The sequence below is a fragment of the Rhipicephalus microplus genome, chromosome 2, assembly GCF_043290135.1.
Source record: "Rhipicephalus microplus isolate Deutch F79 chromosome 2, USDA_Rmic, whole genome shotgun sequence".
Taxonomy (NCBI): domain Eukaryota; kingdom Metazoa; phylum Arthropoda; class Arachnida; order Ixodida; family Ixodidae; genus Rhipicephalus; species Rhipicephalus microplus.
This window is the reverse complement of record NC_134701.1, coordinates 162,529,881-162,552,101: the sequence shown is the minus strand read 5'-3', so window position 1 is coordinate 162,552,101 and position 22,221 is coordinate 162,529,881. Positions and strand designations below refer to the sequence as shown.

Sequence of the window (22,221 nt, the reverse complement as noted above, 5' to 3'; positions counted from 1 at the left end):
ATTATGAGAGACGCCGTAGTGGAGGGCTCCGGAAGTTTCGACCACCTGGGGTTCTTTCACGTGCACCCAAATCTGAGCACACGGGCCTACAACATTTCTGCCTCCATCGGAAACGCAGCCGCCACAGTCGGGATTCGAGCCCGCAACCTGCGGGTCAGCAACCGACTACCTTAGCCACTAGATAACCGCGGCGGGGCGTCTCGCAGTAGTTGTAGTATTTGTAGTAGCAGTAGGCACTAAACAATTAACGTGACCCTGACAACGGGAGAGAATAACGAAACAAGTAACACGAAGGGATGATGATGACGATAAAATTAAATTATGATGGTGATGATGATGATGCCGGCGCACTTACAGCACCGCTGACCGATTGTTTTCACGGCATAGAACACGCTCAATTTCGCTCTCTCTTTTCTTCACCGAGTTGCTAGATACGCAACCTCGATTGAGCTAGTACATGGCATTACGTGCAGGCTTTCGGGAGGGGTCATTGATGAATGAAGCCAAAGAACTGAATTGGAGATTGAAGATAGGCGTTCCAAAAGCCAAAGGAAGAGTATGCGAGGGAGACGTCGAGTTGAAGGGCCCCTTAACTACGCCCAGTTCATTCCTATCTCACCTTCGCTACCCAACCTACGATCGCAACTGCTCCTCGCCATTTATTTCTTTATAAAACATGTGAAATGTCAGCACTAAGGATTGAACCAGTTAAGATTTTGCGCTTTTACATCTAGCCTAAAAACGAAGGCTTTGCAGTGCTGAACGTGAACTTTCAAACCATCTACGGCGTTTTAAAACGTCACTGCTTCTAATTGGGACTGTAGTGTCACCCTAATATTTCTGCGGCACCACTGCTGGTTAAGGTGTGGGTGAACAAACCAACGATTAGTTCGCAGTCGTATAATGCTTATCTCTGTAATCACCTAGAATACTAGAATACCGACTTTCGTTCTATTTTAATTCGTTCGACAGTGCTAGTTCAGACGGGTGTGCTCGTGCTTTTCCATGTTTGACCATGTCCGGTGATAACATAGAATAAGTGATGCAGAATATTAAGTTAATCAAAAGCGACAATGTTAGGCGATAATAAAGAACAATAAATTGGCGCAAAACATGCTCCTTATGTCAACACACGCTGCAGCGTGGGCGGATTCATGCGTTAAGCGCATTTGTCAGGGCAGCTTTACCGTACCGTTGCGTCTGCTTTTGAAACAAATGGTAAACCTGTCTCATTTTCTCATCATTTTATGCCCTCGTACAGAGCGAGCTTGTTCAAACGACATTTAGCTGTGATAAACAATACTATAAGGCTGCCGGAGATTCGCCCTTGTAATTAAACTTGCGATAAAAATCAAGTTACTTTCAATCGTAGACGTGGAAAACAGAGCGACTTTGCTCCTTTGAAGTCGCCTTCCTACAGTGAGACCTCGTAACAGAGAGATGAGTGGCACACAGTTCCCACGTTTCCCATCGTGCGCTATCCAAACAGACACTCGGACGCGAACCATTCTATCTCACAGGCGCAATCTTTTTTTGCCAGAAATAACTTGAGGCGACATGTTCCGATTCCACATATGTAAACACTCGCACCCGCACAGACGTCCGTTCTCACATGCACAAAAAGAGAATGGTGGCGAAAGAAAGTACAATCTCTGCGGTTGACGTGAGAGCTCGTACAAAGCAGCGAAAACAATGCTGTAGAGCCTTTTGGCCACAAAATGCTGTGACGCGCAGCTGCATACAAGGAGAGGGCAACAAAGCCGGTAGGTGAGGAGGAACAGCTGTTGGGCGCCTTGCTTTAAGGTGGCGAGGCCTCGCACTTGACACGTCCAGCCTCGCGTCAGCACAAAACCAACAGAACAAGAAATAATGGATGAGTGACACGAGTGCCGATACGGCTGATGAAAGGTGCTCGTGAATGTCGAACGTAGACAGTGCTCCAAGCCGAGGGTACGGAGCGTATGCGCTGTTACCTAGCGCGTTCAACGGCCGCAGCAGCGAGCCTGCTCGCAAAGACAAGAGACGGATCGTAGCCGCTCCGTCGCTAACGCGAGCGGCGGGCCGGCTGACTTCCTGCCTATAGGCTGTCTGCAGCGCCTCCGTGACAGCCCCAACTCTAGTTGGCCGTCGCGCGCGGGTCTCTGAGGACACGTTCGGCGGAGGCTCCTCAACGGCGGCTCCGGTACGAAACGCAGTGTTCGTTGGTATATTGCGGATCGTGTGTGCTTCTACGTTGGTGGTGCTGCGAATCCATTGTGCCAAGGCTCGAAGCGATGGTCGTGTTGAGGTTGCAGAGGAGCGTGTCGTGCGATGACGCGGTCGTGGGTCACGTGATCACAGTCCATTCGTGCCACCTGGCGCCGTCGACAATCAACGAGAAGCTCGGGTGAGTCTGTGTTGCAACAATGCACACGCGCGCGCACAGGTGTGTTACTAGACGGTAATGCGTCGCAGGTGTCATCGTGATCAATGAATACATGTAGAGTTAAGTAGGCTCGCTTCAACACCTGTTGAAAGGCGCGTGGAGGTGAGGAGAGGCGCTTAGCAAGGCCATAAGTACGAAAAACGGGGCGTGAAAATTCCACTCGCTTAACGCTACCTGACTAGACCAATCCATTCGCACTTATTTTGACGTGTAGTATTGGTTTAATGTAGTCACTTATGTGTATAGTCAATGAATGGAACTGTTCAGTTAGCGATGTTCTTGTCCTGCATTCGGAAATCGATTTAAAGCGCTTATTTTGGCTATCTCTGTGAGACACTTGTTTGTGCGAGATATATTTTGTTGTTCTTTATTCAGTTCTTTTTTTTGCGCTGCTTGACAAAATTAGGAAAAATAAAAAGTGTAATAAATATAATCTCAATTTTTCTGTGGCATGTAAGTAAATTAAACGCAAGAGAAAATAATTTTCTTAAGATGATGATCTTTATTGCAACAAGTATTTAAATATTTTGCCAGGTGCACATTATATATGACTGCAGCTACATACTGCATGTTTCCGCACAAGTACACGTACAGGCGTTTAATAATTGTGCCTTGTATACTTCACTTGACACCTGATGAACTAAAGTTCACCGGCATCTATATTGTTCGTGAAGCCATTTGGCCTATTAATGGCCGATTGGATTTAACCTTCCAGAAAACGGACATACAGAATTATTTTCACAACCAAAACTTTGCTGAATTTGTTTAGAGGTCATTGCCACAGCATAAATGCGGCTCTGAAATTTGAATTTTGGCATACAACAAGGTTCTGTGCAATTGTATGCAATAAAGACTACTGTATTAAAAAAGAAAGGAGCACATATTACTGTACTATTTACCCTGCTTTGTGTGAGTTGCAAGCTATCTTTATATTGTACTTAGGTGACTAATACTTTTGTCCCACATGCAATTTGTGAGGGGGCACATACTTAAACATTCACCCATTCTGGCGTCTGCCGTGGATGTTATTAGTATAATATCAGTGAACTTAATATTAAGAGCATGCCCCCGTTTTTAGTCCAATATGCAGAAACTTTTATCTATTCAATCATGCAGTTATTCATTTACTCATTAATTTTGTATGCTTAGTGCTCGATAAATTCTTTTAACGGTGAAAATATACATGCAAAAAAAAAGAAATTGTCCACAGCAAACTACGATGGAAGACACGACTAATATAACATTAGAAAAAGAACAACAAACATTAGACGTCAAATTTTGTATATATATATATATATATATATATATATATATATATATATATATATATATATATATATATATATATATATATATATATATATATATATATATATATATATATATATATATATATATATATATATATATATATATATATATATATATCAGTGTGTGTGTGTGTGTGTGTGTGTTCCGCAAGGAAGAATGTCTGAGTATATATCATTATTAAAAAGGCGTACATTTTGAATGACAAGGTTCTTATTATGTCCCATTAAAAGCTGTCCAAATTTATTGCTCTAACAAGTAAACAAACGTTGCAGTCATTAGATACAGGACTTCGAGTGATCCGCGGTTCCATTCGCAACAAGGTGAAAAAAATCAAAAGAAAGGAAACGAAAAGAAAACGTTACACAATCCGCTAGGAACGAGAACGTGCATTACGCCGTCGTCACGATGCGCGATATACTAGTTCCATGAAAATCACTAAGAGTTCCCCAAGCTAAACAAGGCGTAGACAACGCTTCACCATAGAATGGCTCCGGGAACACCTATTTGTGCTTCGGGTGACTGTTTTTTTTTCTTCGAGAAACAATGTATATTGGTTTTCTTTTGAAAAAGAAAACAACAGCGAAACCTTGTGTCTGTGTGTAAGGAACCTATGCTACACACTAAGGTGCAGACAGAATGCTTTTGTGTCGTTCGTAATATAAGCGCGTGTCATTCGTGCTAGAAAAGGCGGTCCTCCTTTTTTATGTCAGCCAAAGCTGTTATGAGCCTTGGTGGCGATGCTTCCCGCCGCCACCGCTGGCTACAGCAGCTATCGAGAACAATAAGGGGAGGGGGGCGTTAGGGTCGAGGAGGAGCCTATAAGAATTCCGAGCGACAAGCAAGTATTATGCGAAGGACCCATTCTAGTTTCTGTTCTGTCTTGTTTTGTTTAGGTATTTTCTTTTCTACTCCCACGTTCGGCGGGGGGGGGGGGGGAGGAGTATGGCTGCCGCGGTAGCTCAGTCGGTATATAGAGCATTGGACGCATTATTCGAAGTTCTCGGGTTTGAGCCCTGCCCACGACAAGTTACATTTACGTACAGTTTTTTTTCTTGACATTTACATTAAAGTTAGTTCTAATAACACTCCCTATACATTTCTCGGCATGATTCTCTGTTAGATCTCACAATTATTACCAGTGCTTGAAATATTTCTAGAAAAGGGACCTATACAAGCTTTCTTTATGGCGAAAGATTGCGTTAACGGGTTATAGAAAGAGTGGCTAACAGAAGAGGAAAGGCGAACAGGGCGTCACACACCGTGAATTGCGCACGAGTGGCTGGTTTAAAGCTTTCCACCCACTACAGTCGTATTTCTTCGTCGTCCTCTTATTCATCCGCCCAAAAAAAAACCAAGTATGACACTGTATGCGTACTTGCACATGCTCATTTCAGGAAGAATACGAAGTTTGAAAAGGTGCCGCACTACCAACCTGATGAAGACGACGTGTTATGTATGCTAAGGTGTAGCTAAGCGTTCAAATAATACGGTTTACGCATCGCAATAAGTCTTTTTTTTTTGTCTCTCAACAACGCCGAACTTATCTCTAATGACTAGCTTCTTTACACGACGATTTAACTACTTGTTCAATTATAACTAGAGCACTTATAGACAAGACAGTTTCATCTGCAGTTCACACGATTACGGTCTTCTATAAGTTAGTAGTAAGATCGCGGTTCGTAACTGCTGGTCTGCCATTAGAATGCACACACTTTCGCGAATGAGAGCAGCACTGAAAGAAGGCGCGATGAAACGCACAAAGCGCAAACTAAGAGCTCGTCAATTTGAAATATTGCGTGACCTTTTGTGCACATACTACACTACTCATCACGCGAGAGTTACCCTTACACGTGTCTACAGAACAAGCACACAACTAAAAAAAACATTCCAGTGATACTGTTTGTATACGACGCTTAACGTCCAAAATCGACTCAGGCTATGAGAAGCATCGTAGTGAAACTTGCATGGGTCGTAAAAAATTGTGGAGCTCACTCAGACCCAAACTCACCAAAGTGCTTTTTTTTTGAGCCAGACTCACTCGGACTCACGCTCAAGAAAATTTTCTTTAACCGAACTCGCTCAGACTCAAACTCGCCCAAAATATTACTCACCCGAACTCAGACTCAGACTCAACTCAGACTCACCATCGCGACCTGAGTCTGAGTGAGCTCGAGTAAGTCAACTCATGAGGAAATTCGGGGACCTTGGAATGAAAGGCTCCGGATAATTTCGACCACCTGGCACTCTTTAACGTGCTCTGGCATGTCGCAATGCACATGTCTCAAACATTCCGCCCCCGTTCAATGTCGAGCTCCACGGCTGGGATCGAATTCGCGACTTTCGTGTTTTCAGCCTGGCACACGACTGTTGTGCCACCGTGTCGTCTCAAATGACGTCACACGTACAAGCCGACGCAGTATGATTAAATGAGTGACGGAGAAAAAAAAAACAAGCAGGGATCTTCATGTGTCATATCATTGAAGTCCTCCAATGAGAAAAAAAAATATCTTGGAGAGCTTGTCGCAAATGAAATCTGCACTCCCTGACGTGCAAAGGCTACACCCTACCTGAGTCAGAAACTTCTCGCATGTTCAGACAGTGTAGGCATAAGTTGTCATACAACGGACAATAGGACGCCGAGCTGAGGTGTCAGTCAACTCTGAAGATGGCGTCATTAAATGACGTCTTGAACTAAACGTGCGTTTTTGTGCAGGCAGGATACGCGTACGGCTATACATTTCTGAAGATTCCCAATATGCTGACGTCACAATTCCAATTGGAATCATCGATATTGTTGCCAAGTGTCAATATGCAACCTTCGTCACAGATACTTTTCATGACAAAAAAAATACCTTTCCCTCTTCTTTTCTCGCTCAGCCGGTGCGAAAAAAAAAAGGATTTTAATAATAAGCTTCTTCTTACGCAAGGAGACAATGATTAGCTGTTGTATGGGCCGCAGGTTCATGACTCAGATTACTGATAGAGGAAAGGGTGTAAGCATAGTGCTAACGTTAATGTCATTGATCGGCGTCACCTCCCGTAAATTGCATGTTCTCCCCCAAGTGTCCTTTTCATCCTATCGATCCCTCCTCTCTTCTTATACCTCTCTCTTCGTTTCTTTATTCCTCAGTGCAGAGAAGCAAACATATACGTGCGCCTGGTTTACTTCCCTGGCTTTGCTTCTCTCTATCTCTTGTTGATTCGAAACCACGAGATAAAAGTGCATCATGTATGAGTTTCTTCGTCTTTTTTTTTTTTTGAACAAATGAAGTCGGAGGCGTTGAAATCTGCTGCCGTGGGTGCTACAAGCTATCCACCGAAGCAAAGCTCACGAAGGACACATTGTTTGCGCTTTTGAGGTGAAATGCCAGGTCGGACGTAAAACAAGCCTGCCCCGAAGCGGTCATGATGAGATCGGTCAGCTAGAGCAGTCAGCTCTCGTCACGCCACGAACAATGGACGAATAAATCAAGTGCCCACCGTGGAACAACTCGTAGGAACTGGTCATCCGTGTCGAAGGTTTCCCATTATGTCGTTCGACAAGACGGGCGAACGAAACCTGAAAAGAACAATATTTAACAATAGTTGAGGTTTCACCTGTCAAAACTTTGATGTGACTAGTATATGAGAGACGTGGAGTGCTCCGTCAATGTCGACCACGTGAGGTTGTTCAACGTGCACCCAGGCACACGGTCCTTTGGCATGTGACCTTCGTCAGAATGCGGCTAGTATTATATGCCTTGACCTTCACGCCAGAAGCCGAGCTCCATGACTACTAAACTACCGTGGCAGGTTTGGAAAGAACAACGAAAGAATCGATAAAATAAGGAACGGAAGTTCCAGAGTCACATTGGAGAAGCTTTTTCAATGAACAGATATTTTATCGAAGTATTGACCTTCTGTTTATTCTAAACGCCAAATGAGTAGCATATATGTGCTGCTACGTGGTTTTAATTGTACAATGTTACCGTTCTGTGCGTTCGAACTATAGAGTTTACGTCACACAAAATAACAGTCTTTTTGCCTGCAATACTTGTCAACCGATTTTTTTTTCTACCTTGAATCCACCGCTGTGAGAGCGCATTGTGTTTGCACATATTTTGGTATACTGGGTGATATACTTCATATCGTTTTGCACTTTTTCTAATTTACGTTTCGTTTAATAAGCGAGAAGACATAGGAAGTGCCGCTGTAAAGGCGCAAACATCTCATATTCATTGTTTTAGTTACAAAACAAGAAACGTCGAGGGAAAGGGGGCACCTTCTGTGAGGAAGAACATTTACATTCCGTTACAACTGCGTAAGGCCGGTGATCGAACTTCGCCCGGTGTTGACGACTTCCGCTTACGCAGCTTCGTTCGAGGCCCACAGATTATTAGCTATTTTTATTTCTGCGTCAGTTAGTCGACTCTAGCATTCGTGACTGTAACAGCAGTATTGCACGTAGTTGAAAATGATCTGCACTTGCACGGCTTGTTCTTCAACAGGCCCTGCCCCGTAAATTAGGCGTGTTTACATTTCCTCGCTTCTTCTCGAATCGTGGATTGTACCGTGACATCGTCGCGTCAGTGGCGACAACATAAACAAAACTGCTTTAGTTTGATTTCAACGGAGAAATGACGCTGCTGTCGAACTGTAGGTCCGCCGCGGTAGTTCGATGGCTAAGGTACTCGGCTGCCGACCCGCAAGTCGCGGGATCGAACCCCGGCAGCGGCAGCAGCATTTCCGACGGAGGCGAAAATGCTTTAGGCCCGTGTGCTCAGATTTGGGTGCACGTGAAAAAACGCCGCAGGTGGTCGAAATTTCCGAAGCCCTCCACGACAGCGTCTCTCATAATCATATGGTGGCTTTGGGACGTTAAACCCCACATATAAATCATATCAATCAAACTGGAGAGACACACAACACATATTTATTGAAATCGAAAGTGACGCTTCCTCGCGTAGTAGTGACGACATTGGCCGGGTGTTCTGGTTGGTTGGACGCGACAAGTCACAGGTAATATCCATCTAGTCACAGATAGGCCACGCTAGTACACGCTAAAAGTGACAAAAGCGCACTTTTTACTTCCCGGGATAAAAAAAAGAGTTCTGTTTTTAAGTATGGAAATTCCAAAACAACTGCAAACGACTGTCAAAGCGCTGCATAACGACCACTAAAGGTGAGTCGTCCAGCGTCCAGTAAAACCGGCCTTTGACGTCATTGGCAAAGTGATATGCGAAAGAGATTTTTTTTTTTTTTGCTCGTCGTTTGCTAGGGTTCTGAAGTTTGAAGGCTAATAAATTCCGTCACCGTGCACCAATCACTATAAATATTCTTGCGTACGTCTCAGTATTCAGCCTATACACGCACTCCAGCAAACGAAAAGTGTTGCGGGGCCTCTTTAAATATAGCGTAGCGCAGCTGGCGGCTGCCGCTTCTACCGCGTGTATGCTACCGCCGTTAAGACCTATGTAATACTAATTCGTTAAGCTCGTCTAGAAGTTTCTCCAAGTAATACTATGTAACCATCTTGTTCGTGGGCACCGTCACTTTTTTTTTACCTACCACTTTGTGTAACACTATTTTTTGCTTTATTCAGTTGATGAATTCATGACATCATCGAACTCAGATCGCGTGTCAAAAGCCATGCAGATAGGAATTTGAAGAACGCAAAAGTGGGAAACTTGGGTACCACAACCACCGAGGGCTTTTTTTTTTTTAATGCGCACATAAATGAATGTTCTGTTCTGTTCTGTTTTGACTGTTTTGCTGTGGAGAGGTTGAGGTGCCTATTGCCTCGGCTACTCCATATCACAAAGTTCTGCAGCGAAAAATAAAGTAATGATACAGAACGGTACCCAAAAATTAACAATACGGAAAAGAAAAAAACACATAATAGGACACTGAAACCAGTTCAAATCAATGTCATGGTGTCTGGTCAAGTGGGTCACTAGCTTAAGCCTATTTATCATGTGTGTCCTTGTGTCCAAAACACATGTTGTTCTCGTCCGTAGGCTGTAACGTCTGAAACACTATCAATAATGGATTCTAATGGCACATGGGCATCTTCGGTTAAATATGGCCATCGCTACTGGGGCTTGATATGATCCAAAGCAATTAAAAGGAAACGGTAGAAGTATCAAGGATGTTTGATAGCAAATCTTTCTGTGTACGTTAACATCTGGTAGCTGCAATGGTGTACAAGACCTAGCTTAACAATATACTGACTATTTCAAAGGTGTTCCTAAGCGATAACATGTTCTTACTCGTCAGCGATGTATTATCTTGCGCACAAAAAACTGTGGGACTTCACGATACTGAAAGAACATTGTGTTCCTCAAACTTATCACTGATCCCAGTTATTTTCGAGCAACAATGCATACAGCATTTAACATGTACACACCGGCAAGGCACGTAAAAGATCTACTAGCGCTAACGATATAATCATGGCATAAATAGTTTAGGTTGATTTAGCGAATCAGAAGAGTAACGTTTCCTAAGTTGGTGAAGTCTTGCATGGCAAATTTCTGCCGAAACATTTCGTGCAATATTCGCGACAGCGTTTCGCGCATGTATATGCATGCGACCAAAGCTGCTGTGGCATTTCTTCCCGTGGCATTAGCTACGCCTTAAGTGTTCTCTTTAACTTCGTTCCATCAACTTCCGCGAACGGTGCGAGCACTGAACCGTGTTTCCAAGAGCTTCTTCTCGAAATGGCACGACATCTTCGGAGACGTCTGCTCTTGCGGGCAGACAATGGCACTTACCGGCCATGCACTCGCGACAAAAAGGCAGGGGTCAGACGTTTGTTAGTAAGAAATGGTGCGCATTATCGCCAGTCCAGCAAACCAGAAATCCATAACTTTGTAGCTGCTGTGTAGATGTTTCTCTAAATGTTAAACAAGTCGACAAGTTAAACACTCAAACTCAAGCGGAGACGTTGTCAAAATGCCTAAATCGTAAAAATCACTCCTCTCACATTAAAGCGAGACAGAAGGTCCGGCTAAGACGGATCCTCGAAACAATGATAAATGGCATGGCCGTGCAGGAAATATCGCTGCAACCAACGCTTCGAAAAGACGACTTATTGCTGCCCGAATGAAGAGAAGCACTTTTGTGGAAGCGTTCCTGTCAGAAATGCTCCACGCTCCGCGATTTCAATATGCACTGCCATTGGCCGCCTAAGGAGCCTTCGGACTTGCTAAGCTTCTGTTTTAAGCGTAGAGTATTCATGGGAAGCGTACGTGAGTGAAGAATGTATATGTATAATATAGAGAGGCCTGTCTGGAAGCAGGAACCACATGTAGAGAGACAGAAAAAGAAGGAATGTAATAACAGAAAGCCAGAGAGCTTGGCCTCAGCTACAATTTGTTCTGACTCTACACTGGGGAGGGGAAACGGTGGAGTGTTAATGATATGTAAATGCATTCCTGCTTTGCTGAAGCAAATCATAATCGTGCATCCAGTCCTCTAGCCTTTCAGAACGCTTCGACGACTCTTATAACCATATATTTATGCTGATGACGTCAGGCCAAAGACGTAACACTACCTCCTCGTTCAATGGTTCACTAAGATATTGTCCAATCAAAGATATCAGTTGATGACATTCTCCTTCATGCGCTCGACAGGCACAAAAGACATGTTCAGGTGTTTGTGGTTACCGACAATGGCCACAATCGGGACTTGTGTCACTGCAGATGATCAAGTGGGTGTAACGTCTCGTGTAACCGCCACCGAGACAAATGCAGTGAACCATGCATGCGATGTTTCGCTTTAGCTTGTGAGGCATGAGGAACTTCATTCCTGAGTCTCATTTGTACAGCCGCTTGCGCCGGCTTTCTCGTTCGTTACAGTCCTCCAAGGTGGAGCTTCGCATTACGCGTCGAAGTAAGGCGTTAGTGTCTGTTCGATAGAACGCAATACACACTTCCGGGACATTATTCAAAGCTCTTTTAGCATCAGCGTCAGTATCTTCATTTCCCATTGCGCCAAATGATAATGTTAGATTTGGCACATAGAAACACAGTCTGCTATAAATGTTTTATTTTTTATAAAGAAAAGATAATCTGTCTAAGACGCCCAGGGAGACGTTTCGATAAGTGGCCACATCTTCGACGAAGATACATCTGCACGTCGGCCACCCAATTTGAGGTATGCAAGTTTCCGTGCACGGCCAGCCAGCTGTGCAAACAAGCGTTGCCTGCAATGCACGTACGAATAGGCTTGCATCCACTATCGAAGCTGTCCACCCCCCCCCCTTCCTTGCTTACCGCTGTATTCAATAGAGGGCCTCACCTCGTTAACGAGTGGTTACCACTGTTGGACGGGCAGAGGTGTTCATAAGACAAAAAGGAGCGCAAGTAAACATAGCTGATTGAATTCATTCGGCGTTTGATTTTATACAAAACGTTTTATTTTGCAAGCCTGTACTAGTTATATGATTTTTTTCTGCATCTTCTGTCATTTCGCCTATACTTCTTTATCTTTCGTGTTTTCTCTGTGCAATTGACACTGGCCTAATGAAATCCAGATGCGCCTTCGTCTCTTTTAAAGGAATTAAGAAGCGTGATAAATACATTCACTTGTTTATCGAACGTATGATTCTCCAAATAGGAAGCTAAACATCAGACATTTACCTTCGTTGACGTCATACGCGACTACATCAGTGACGCAGAGAAATTTTAATCGACACTGCGCAGCAATCGGGATGTAAACAATGACGTCAACAATGGAAAGAACAAGAGAAGAAGAATAACGTCAGTGCCGAGAGCACTTTTGCTAACGATCCGTGTCGCTGGACCCGAGCTACCTAATGCTCCAACGCTTCACGAAGCACGGACCTCCAGGATACCGACACGGGAGCTTTTTAGTGCAAAGAAGTTAGTTACCGTAAAAATATTTGTTGTAATGTGGCACTTTTCAGTCGTTTCAGTGTTTATATGGCCAGCCGTTTACAAGGCAAAAAAAAAAAGACGACCACGTGTCCTAAATTTTCGCCAGTACTGCAATAAAATGTTATCACAGCAGAAGTGCGGCCTGCTAAAACGAATGATCATCGCAGGTTTCACGTGTATGCAATGTCGTCTCCGACTATCACCGTCTCCATCATTGACTTCGTCAGCAATAATTTTTTTTCGCAATCCGACTAACCTAAAGCTCGGGGAGTGCCCATGTTTTACATTAAAAACGTGTTTATGCGGCAAGCGAGGCATGGGATGCGTCCCCTGGCAGCGTAATTGAGTTCTTGCTCGAAGTAAAAAGTAACAAACGAGCGCCGATTTCCAATGTTCGTGAATGATCCATGACAGCAGAGGTCATCTCACTTGGGCGACTTGTTATTGCAATTTCTGGCGTGTTCTGAGTTTCTCGATTCGACGACTGTTATAGCGCGAGAACATAACAACGACAAAGGGACAAAAAGAAGGCGAGCGCTATAACAAGCTAGCGTTCGTCTTTTTCTTGTCCCTTTGTCATCGTTCTGTTCTCGCGCTATAACAATCGTCATGACATACGTACTAGCACAAACTGCCACGCTTCTCAATTAAAGTCATCACGCTCAAACTGATCAAGCTTTTTTGTTTTTGTTTTTTTGTTTTTTTTTCTCGGAACTCGGGATATGGGTGCTCTTCTCTACAGGTGCACCGATGTCCATGCTTTTTGTCTGCGCTGGCCTGCCAAGAACAGGGAGCCTTCTTTGGATCAAAAGAAACTACTGAATGGGCAACGGCAGGAGCAGCGTCCTTTGGTTCAAGGACTCAAAGGGGGTCATGACGTTGCGTCGAGTTGAATCTTTTACCCAACCGTGATCTCCATGCTTCAAGTGAACACTATGAAATATCAGTGAGTTTTGTGGCCCAAGTTATTTTCTCTTGATTTGTTTTGTTTGTTTGTTTTTCCCACTAAAGTTTAATTCCAAACGCCTCGATATAAGTCTCACCACCTAGCAGAACACGCAACGGTCGACAGCGTGCACCGTTGGCAGCTTTGTAGGATCATTTGAAGCCTAAATTGAACATTCAACGCAAGTCCAGTGCAACAAAGAGCGTTCGCTTAGAAAAAAAATGGCAGCAGATCCCCGGAGTGATTGATGGATAGTGGGGCGAAGCATCCGTCCGTCCATTCGTTTTTGCTTCCGTCCGTCTATGCGTCCGTCTGTGTGAGCGTCCATGCGTCCATCCGCCCGTCCGTGCGCGTGTCTGTTCGTGCGTCCGTCCCTGCGTTCGTCCATGCATCCGCCCTGCGTCTGTTCATGCGTCCATCCATGCATCTGTCTGTGTGCCCGTTCGTCCATCTATTCAACACTCCAAGTACCACCATCTCGCCTTTTTTCATCATATAATCCCCATATAGAAGCACCGCCATCCAGCGGACATTCCAAGGACTAAACGAGAGGTAGCACACACACACACTTTCTCACGGCTTGCGCTTCGGGTCTACTTCCCACCTTTAACCACCTCGAGTTCATGGTATATACTAGCTCACTGTATTCATGGCACTGCGGCCCAACGCTCGCTCAACCTTTCTAAAACCAAGGAGGTTACGCCCAGCGAGTATAACGTAGCAACCTTTACCTGTCGGATAGTGCTCAATGTACATGCCAATGGCTGCTAATGGGAAATGAGAGACAGGAGAATTCGGATTTTACTTTCTTACGGCTTGCGCTTCGTATCTACTTCCCACCTTTAACCACCTCGAGTTCATTCATGGTATATACTAGTCCATTATATTTATGGCACTGCGGCTCAACGCTCGCTAAACCTTTCTAAAACTAAGGAGGTTACACCCAGCGAGTATAACGTAGCAAGCCTTTCTTGTCAGATAGTGCTCAATGAACATGCCAATGGCTGCTAATGGGAATCTCGCAGCGTGCGCGTTAACTAAAAGCCGAATGCTCCTGTCTCTCATTCCCCATTAGCAGCCGTTGGCATGTACATTGAGCACTAGTTTTTATTGTTCAACAACGCACAGAAGAAATCTCTCACCGGTCCCACCTTGGAAATCAAAATGTTATACTTGCTACATACTACAACGGCTACGAGGGACAAACGGGTGCCGCTATAAGGAGCATCGCCCCTAAAAATCACAGCATATTCATGGAGTGCATGATGATGAGTGGGCAGAAGCATCCGTCAATTCGTCCGCACTTCCATCCTTCCATGCGTCCATCCATCCATCCATCTTTCTGCACGTCTATACATCCGTCCGTGCGTCCATTCATTCGTTCGTGCATCCGTGTGTCCGTTCATGCATATGTCTGTCTCCGCCTCCGTGCGTCTCTCCATTCGTTCCTCCATCTAGTGAACACTCCAAGTACCGCCATCTCACATCTTTTCATAATATAGAAGTGCTGTCATCCAGCGGACATTCCAAGAACTAAACGAGAGGTGGCACGGCCGGACTAGAGGAGCCGCACGTGCGTACTTTCTTACGACCTGCGCTTCGTGTCTAGTTCCCACCATTCACCGCCGCTGTTTAGTGGCAGTGTGGCTTAACCATCGCTAAACTTTGCTAAAATCAAAGAGGTCACACCCAGTGAGTTCAACGTGGCAAACTTTTTAGGTCATATTGTGCTCAAAGTGCGTCCTTCTCATACTAGAATTTTTTTAGTAAGCATCAAATTCAAGCCAAATTTTATTGGAGATTAGGTCAGCGATACTCGTCTCCGTTAAGTTATCTCATCAGAAACAACTATCATTTTATTTATAATTAACGTGCGCGGGTTTCCTCCTCAATTAAAGTGAGTGCGTGCATGCCGCTTTTGTAGTCCGGCCGTGGAGATGGCAACCTATTACTACGACGCAATACTACTGCATACGTTGCGGACGCACGATGCATGGCTTAAGGAGCTTCGCCCCTCGAAAGGAACAACCAGTTTAACGTATGGTAAAATGACTCTTAGTCCAAAACAACGACGGCACCATACAATAAAGACACACTTTAACTTCGCACTCCTTGCTTCGGAACTCAGTCAAGGGCGTCTCCTCTCCGTCCAATACGCACTCCTTGCCTTCGCTTCTCCTTCATTCAATAAATAAGAATAACAAAGATGAAATAGTAATTAAGCATTCTTAAACCGTACCCAATTATGCATTATTCACGCGACACTTCCACCACTCTGCAACGTATTTACTCAATTCTCCCCCGTAGAAAGATGCGGGCGCCATTTCCCAAATCTCCACGCGGTACGCTGACGTATATAGTACGTGGGTTAACGGACGAAGCAGGATACAATCGAGGATAACGCCTTTTCGCTGTTTGTATACATAAAGCGAATGCGCTTGGGCTCAAACGCTATAAAAAAAATCTGACGCGTTCCTCTTGAAAGTGCCTTATAGTGGAAGCTCAAAGGTTGTTCACATTGAAGACTCTACAGTGGGTTGATGTATGCTTAACGTAAAATGTGAAATGCAAACTGCTTCAACTGCTATATTGTGAATACCACTACACTTTTGAAATATCATGGAACCCACCGTACAGCAAGGGCTACGCAATGAGCGACGATGAATCACCGGCGTGAACGTTCAGATTTTAAGGTATGAAATGTGCTAAGCATTGCTTAAGCGCTAAAGAGAATGAAAAAAAAATGTTGACATTCAGCATTTTTTGTGGCCCTTTTTAAGTGGGAAGAATGTGCACTTGAGTGTGTCCACGTGCGCGTTAGTCTATTCCTTTGTGACCACAACAATGCCAAGATAAATCACGGTAGACACGATGTTGTGTTATAGCAGCGCCTCGTGAAAAAGATATGTTTAACCGTCTGAACTGGTCACTAACGCTGAAGTGAACACGTGGTGGCGTCTTTTTTAGAAATCATGTAATGAGTGCTTTTTCAGCTCGCGCACACACTTTTGGTAGATCACCATCATGACGACATTATAGGCAGCGATTAAACGATAGAGCACGTTCTTTGTCACTGCGCTCGTTACATCGTGCAAAGACGGCAGTTAGCTGCTGCGTTAGCTCGCCTTGACGACAGGCCTTTGTCAGAACAATCAATGCTTGGAAGGCGACATGATCTGTCTTCGCACAGAAAATCAGTGAAGGCCCTATTGAACTTTTTGCGTGGTAGTGGCCTATTGTATATGCTATAGCATCCCCGCTATTTTTTTTTTCTATTCGCGTGTCTATTTCGCTTTTCGCTTTCTTTCCCATCTTTCTTCCCCAATCCTCCTTCCCTTAGTGCAGGGTAGCACACCGGATGCTCCGATTTCAGGTTAACCTCCCTGCCTTTCCCTCATTTTATTCTCTCTCTCTAGAAGACACGGGTCTGATATCAGAGAAGTAATGACATTGAAGTAATAGTGATATGGAAGAAACAGAGGCACTCATGAACCATAGACCGTACACACATCGAATAACTCAAGACGGCCGAAATTATTGCCCAGTCTTCCACTATGACGAACCTCATAATCTGTTCGTAATTTTTTTTAGTAATTCTTGATACCTGAAGGGTCCAGGGTATTACATGGGGAGGGATTATTAACGAGTTTAGTATACAATCACAATTCAGGCTCACAGCGAATGAAAAAGAAAATATCTATTATAAATAAAGTGCAAAAACATTTAACCAATAACGATAACATCAAGGTAACGTTTAGGTTGGCTCAGTTTCTGAAAGGAACACATTCAAAGATCACATTCAGTAAAGATACGACAAAGTGATACATAAAAATTGTTATCCCACTCGAGCAACAAGTGGAGCAGTAACTAAAAAGACTGATAGTCATAGTAGAGGCAATGCTAGACTGGAATAAATTCCATTGATCTGTAGATAGTGTAAGAGGTGAATTCCGCTATTTTTCAGTGAAAAAAAATGATTTGACTTTACAGGCATGGTCTAAGATAGACGAGATGTGGTGCGCGTGTAAAATATCAGATCGCACGTTAGGTAGTGTGGCTGGCCTGCAGTATTGTTTTTTGTTTTTTTTTTACAATCTGCTTATAAGGCTGATAAATGTCCGAGAAAGGTTTGCTTCTACGTAAGCTAGCGCCGACATTAGAGCAATATTTTTTGTTCTTTTATTTTTTTGCCGTTCTTTCTGGTAGGTTTGTTATTATTAATCAATATCTCGCGCCGAATAGAAAACATAAGTATTTCGTCTACGACCGAATACTGAGCGCACATTGGGCACGCTTCAAACATTTATGCATAAAACTTGTACACGCATGTACGTTGAATAGACATAGACCTCTAATTATTAAATTAAATCGAATGGCGTCTTCGATATTTTAAATTATTGATAAATTTAAACCCGCCTACATGCACTTCTCGGCCACTGAGTGCTTTACCAACCACGTCAATTTTCCGGGATTAGAATGCGCAACTGCAAAACGAGTGGTGATAAAGCCTAATTGTATTTCTAGCATATGTCGTACCCTTCGTTGCTTATACGTATTATACCGCTATTATTCAGTCGACAAGCGTCGTGCGTGATCATTGTTTTCGGTACAAAAGGAGCTATTACAGCCGTAGGAGACGAGCCTTACAGGGATGGTAAAGCATTCACTGACACAGGCTTTCCGCTTCACGTACGTTGGAGTCCAAAAGTGCGAAAGTTTTCAAGTCATTTTCTCCTAAGGAACGTTTAGCAAAAAGTAAACAGGGTACAAGTGCTAGTTAATCTCGTACTGCAGCGAAGCTTTTCGTCTCTGAACGTCAGCCTAGTGTGGACGGCAGTGTTAGTGTGGCTACACAGTGCAAGTGCTGACGTAGCTCTTATAAACTACTCGGGAATACTGGAGCACGAGAATCGTCTAAGTGTGGTCTAGATTTGTAGATTGTGTACAAGCCATTTGTCTAGAACAGTCTATGCGTAAATGGTCTTACGGGTCTGCCGATCGCGTACACTTGTACAGGTACACCACTCTTGGTGACGTCGAACATCTTGAGCTCATAAATTGGGAGCTGAAACTCAAAATGAATATCACTGAGATATGAAATTGGTAAAATATATGAGCACAGTGTTATAGTGTGTCATTTCTATATCACACTCTGACGTGTCGTTTGAACGTACCGTGTAACTTTTTGAAGATACGTGAGTTGTTGATAGAGAGCACCAAACTCAATGACCCATCTCTTTATTTCGTTTCCATAACTCCTCTCTTGGCCCTTTTCACTAAAATGTGCACAAGATTTCGTGACGTAATTACAGTGGTTTTAGATACTGCGGTCACGTTTATGGGATCAGGGCTTCATTGATCATTCACGTATATACATTTGAGCTTTATTAGAATGAGGTTTAAGAGCCATCTCCTAGTGAACATTTAGTTTAAGTACCGAACATCTATACTAACTACTTGACAGGGGAAAAATGAATGAAACGCGCTGATCTTTTCTGCCCAAGGGTGTTTCCTTTGTATTCTCATACGGAAAATCGATTGTTAACTTATCACTTCCTCCTACCTGTTTTTTTTTGCGACCTGATACGCTGCGAAAGCAAGCGTCTTTTTGTTCCTTTCAAAGATTATTATTGTTTGCGGCTGACGCATATAAGCGGCTGCATAGGAGGTGTTCATGCAAGTGGTCGCTAAACGCGATATGCGATTAGTGTACGTTGTTTGGCTGTTTTTGTCCCCTACAATGTACAACCACCGCTGGTGAAGGAATGTCACGTTTCGTACAATCCGTGCCAAAGATGACATGACTACTCCCTTGATAAATTTGTTTGCTCGTGCTCCTTTTTTAAATATTTTTTTTTGGGGGGGGGATAACTGGAGGGGGCTTGCAGATAAATGCGTGGTCTTGAAATAAACGATAAAATATCTAAAGCCACGCTATTCTTAATGCTGCAGAAATCGACACTTGACCTTTGGCTATTAAACTCTCTGTTTAAACGTCACAAAACCTAAACAGCTGGCGCGAGTCAAATAAAAAAAAAACACGGCTAGCAACAGTGAGCTTGGAGTTTCTCACTTACAGAATGTCACTGCCAGCTTCCACGTCGTAGTGCACAGATTTGATTGAAGGTGTCATACATTTTTTTGTTTTCCTAATTTTATTACCATTCCGCTAGCTAGTGCCTCTGCTGCACACACGATGCTGCAGTCCTTGCACTGATCTACTTCATCTTCATTGCAATACATACAATATATGTATAAAGAGAGCTATTTAAACACACCCACGAAAATACACAAGGTGAAATATAAATACCTCCCCGCACGCACACACATCCAGGAATGCTGGCAACGTTCTTAGCAAACTATTCTAAGCAAACGTTAAATAGTCGGGCTTTCATTGATCATCGCATCTCTACAATATGCCTTTTATTGTGATCGAAGAATACGACCCGCGCACATCATATGCATGTACCCGTAAGTAAACACCGACATTTGCAAATCGACTTCAACTCAGAGTTGCGGCAGCTCTTCGTCCCGTGTGAAAGCAGCGTTTGTGCGACGCTCAATACAAAAGCGCTGTTCGCATTTCTGAAAATTACACACTGGAGTGAAACCGTTTTGCGTTATATGTGGATGCGTGTCTGTATAAGCAATATGTGTGAGTGTATGGGGTCTGATATCATAGTCAACACATAAGGTTGCCACCTTGCTACTAGAAACAAACAGTTTTTTCTTTAGAATACGGGGTACTTGTACAGGCGATTTTATTTTTGTTGAAAAAAAAAACACCATGTTCAGAATTTCACGCTCTATTCCATGCATTGCAACAGTGTTCGCCTAGTCAGAAGGCAACATAACGCACATGACGTACAAAAAAGAAACGAAGACAGACTCATGTGCACAAAAATAAACGTGGTGTACAGATGTACCGTCCATTTGAGATGTAAAGTCACACCAATTATTCTCAATACATGTCGTTCATGGCCATGGCCAGCTCTTGTCCTTAGGTTGAGATCTTTAGTCTTTCAGAGCAGACAGTGACGTGATATTCGCTGCTTTGAAGGTGGACAATTCACGCTCATGATGCAAGCACGTAACCACTGTTGTTCATTTTTTCTCTTTAGTTAAATTATCTCGTTTTAATGGGCACAACAATTGTTTGAAAGTAGAGTGATAGTTTCGTTGACTAACAAAAATATTTAGTATCAGCGAAGTGGCTCAATTTACGCTTATATAACGCTAAAAAAAAATAGTGATAAGATGGCCGAGAAACCGGCCATCTTATGGCCGGTCTTAGGTGCGAACAGGTAATTGGCCCACTGTCAAAAACAAAAACTTCTTTGCCATTCTAAAACCGCACAGGTGGCAACCCTATGAAGACCCGACCTCCTAAGTAGCAAGCCAGGTGGCGCACGAGGCTAACATCTCCGGGGTAATCATTAATACCTGTTATCTGTCTACGAAATGGTCTGCGAAAAGTCAGATTAAGACTGATGTCCCGTACATACGGCGTTGGACGCAGTCGATGAAGAGAAGAGCAGAGGAGGATATGTGGAGGGGTTGATGTCGATGACCCGGTGTGAGGTGCCTCTGTCCAACGTGGTTCAAAGTCCTCCACTACAGTCACTATACAGTTCGGTGCCTCCACCCGTATCTCAAAAAGTACGCTTGAAACAGCAGGTATTTTTTTTGCACTTAGCTCTGCCCTTGTTTTGGCTGTCTTGATCAGGAACAGGCTAGACATTCTCGCTGCAGGGCTGACATTTCTCCATGTCCGTTACACGCAGCTCCATCCAGCGGAACACGCTGGCCCTTTACTGACATTTCAATCATTGGTTTCCATCACTTTGAAGCCCCGCTTTATCGGGGAAGAAAACGTTGCTACTGATCTCGCAGATCATACCTACTTATAGGCCATTCACGCACGGGATTGTGAGGAAATCTTGCTGAAGATACAGATAAAAGAGCAGAAAACAAAACATTCTTTCCTTCTCTGTTTCTCGTAAACCAAGACGCGCGTTCGAGTTGCTTTGTTCATCAAAACCTTCGTGCGTCAAAACCTAGACAATAGCCACGTAGGGAAAGAGTATGAAAAGTACAACGACCTCTGTGAGTGCGGCAATATGAGCTTTGGCGGGAGTCTGTGGTTACGCTATATATAGGGATCAAATTCTCTCGCTGACTGCTATACGATCGGCATTCTGTGCAGCACAGGCTCTCGGGTTTCGCGCGGTGAATGAAAAAGAACAAACGTAAGCGTCAATAAAGAAAAAAAAGCAGTAAAGGTGGGCATCCATTGGACAAACTCTTCTTCGGTCTGATCGAGATTGACGGGAACCTGAACGACCTGCGGCGGGTCGCAGCTCTCGGTGCGTTCACCGGAAATTGCGCGCGATGCCGTGGACGGTATGGCTCTGTCAACACGCGGTTCTTTTTTTTATTATTGTTATTATAACTTTTTTTCTTTAGCTGCGCGGTGGAAGGTAATGTTTGAGAGACGTACGACAAACGATCGACCCTATACGGGTGACCAGACGACACGGTGAACCTGACCGGTGAGCAATATCGAGGGCTTGCCCGCGTAATTAAAGGGTCCTGTTCGATGACGTCATCCCTTGCCCATCCCGTACAGCGGAGGTCCCTTGAGTACTAGTGATCGGGTGACT

The 22,221-nt window shown here is 43.9% G+C and overlaps 1 protein-coding gene across 3 annotated transcripts in view; it reads left to right on the top strand.

The window, feature by feature from the left end:
• The window catches only part of LOC119170612 (vesicular glutamate transporter 2), a 221,695-nt gene that overhangs the window by 24,622 nt on the left and 174,852 nt on the right, over window positions 1–22,221 (top strand). Inside the window, exon 1 of one of the 3 annotated variants that reach the window (XM_037421828.2) lies at window positions 2,143–2,386. The exons of 1 other annotated variant lie outside the window; for it this stretch is intronic. In XM_037421828.2, the coding sequence (XP_037277725.1) occupies window positions 2,274–2,386 (113 nt within the window). In that variant the 5' untranslated portion in view covers window positions 2,143–2,273. Of the gene's footprint in view, window positions 1–2,142; window positions 2,387–13,435; window positions 13,559–22,221 lie in introns of those variants that run through there. One more of the 3 variants, XM_075887028.1, reaches the window with a different exon arrangement.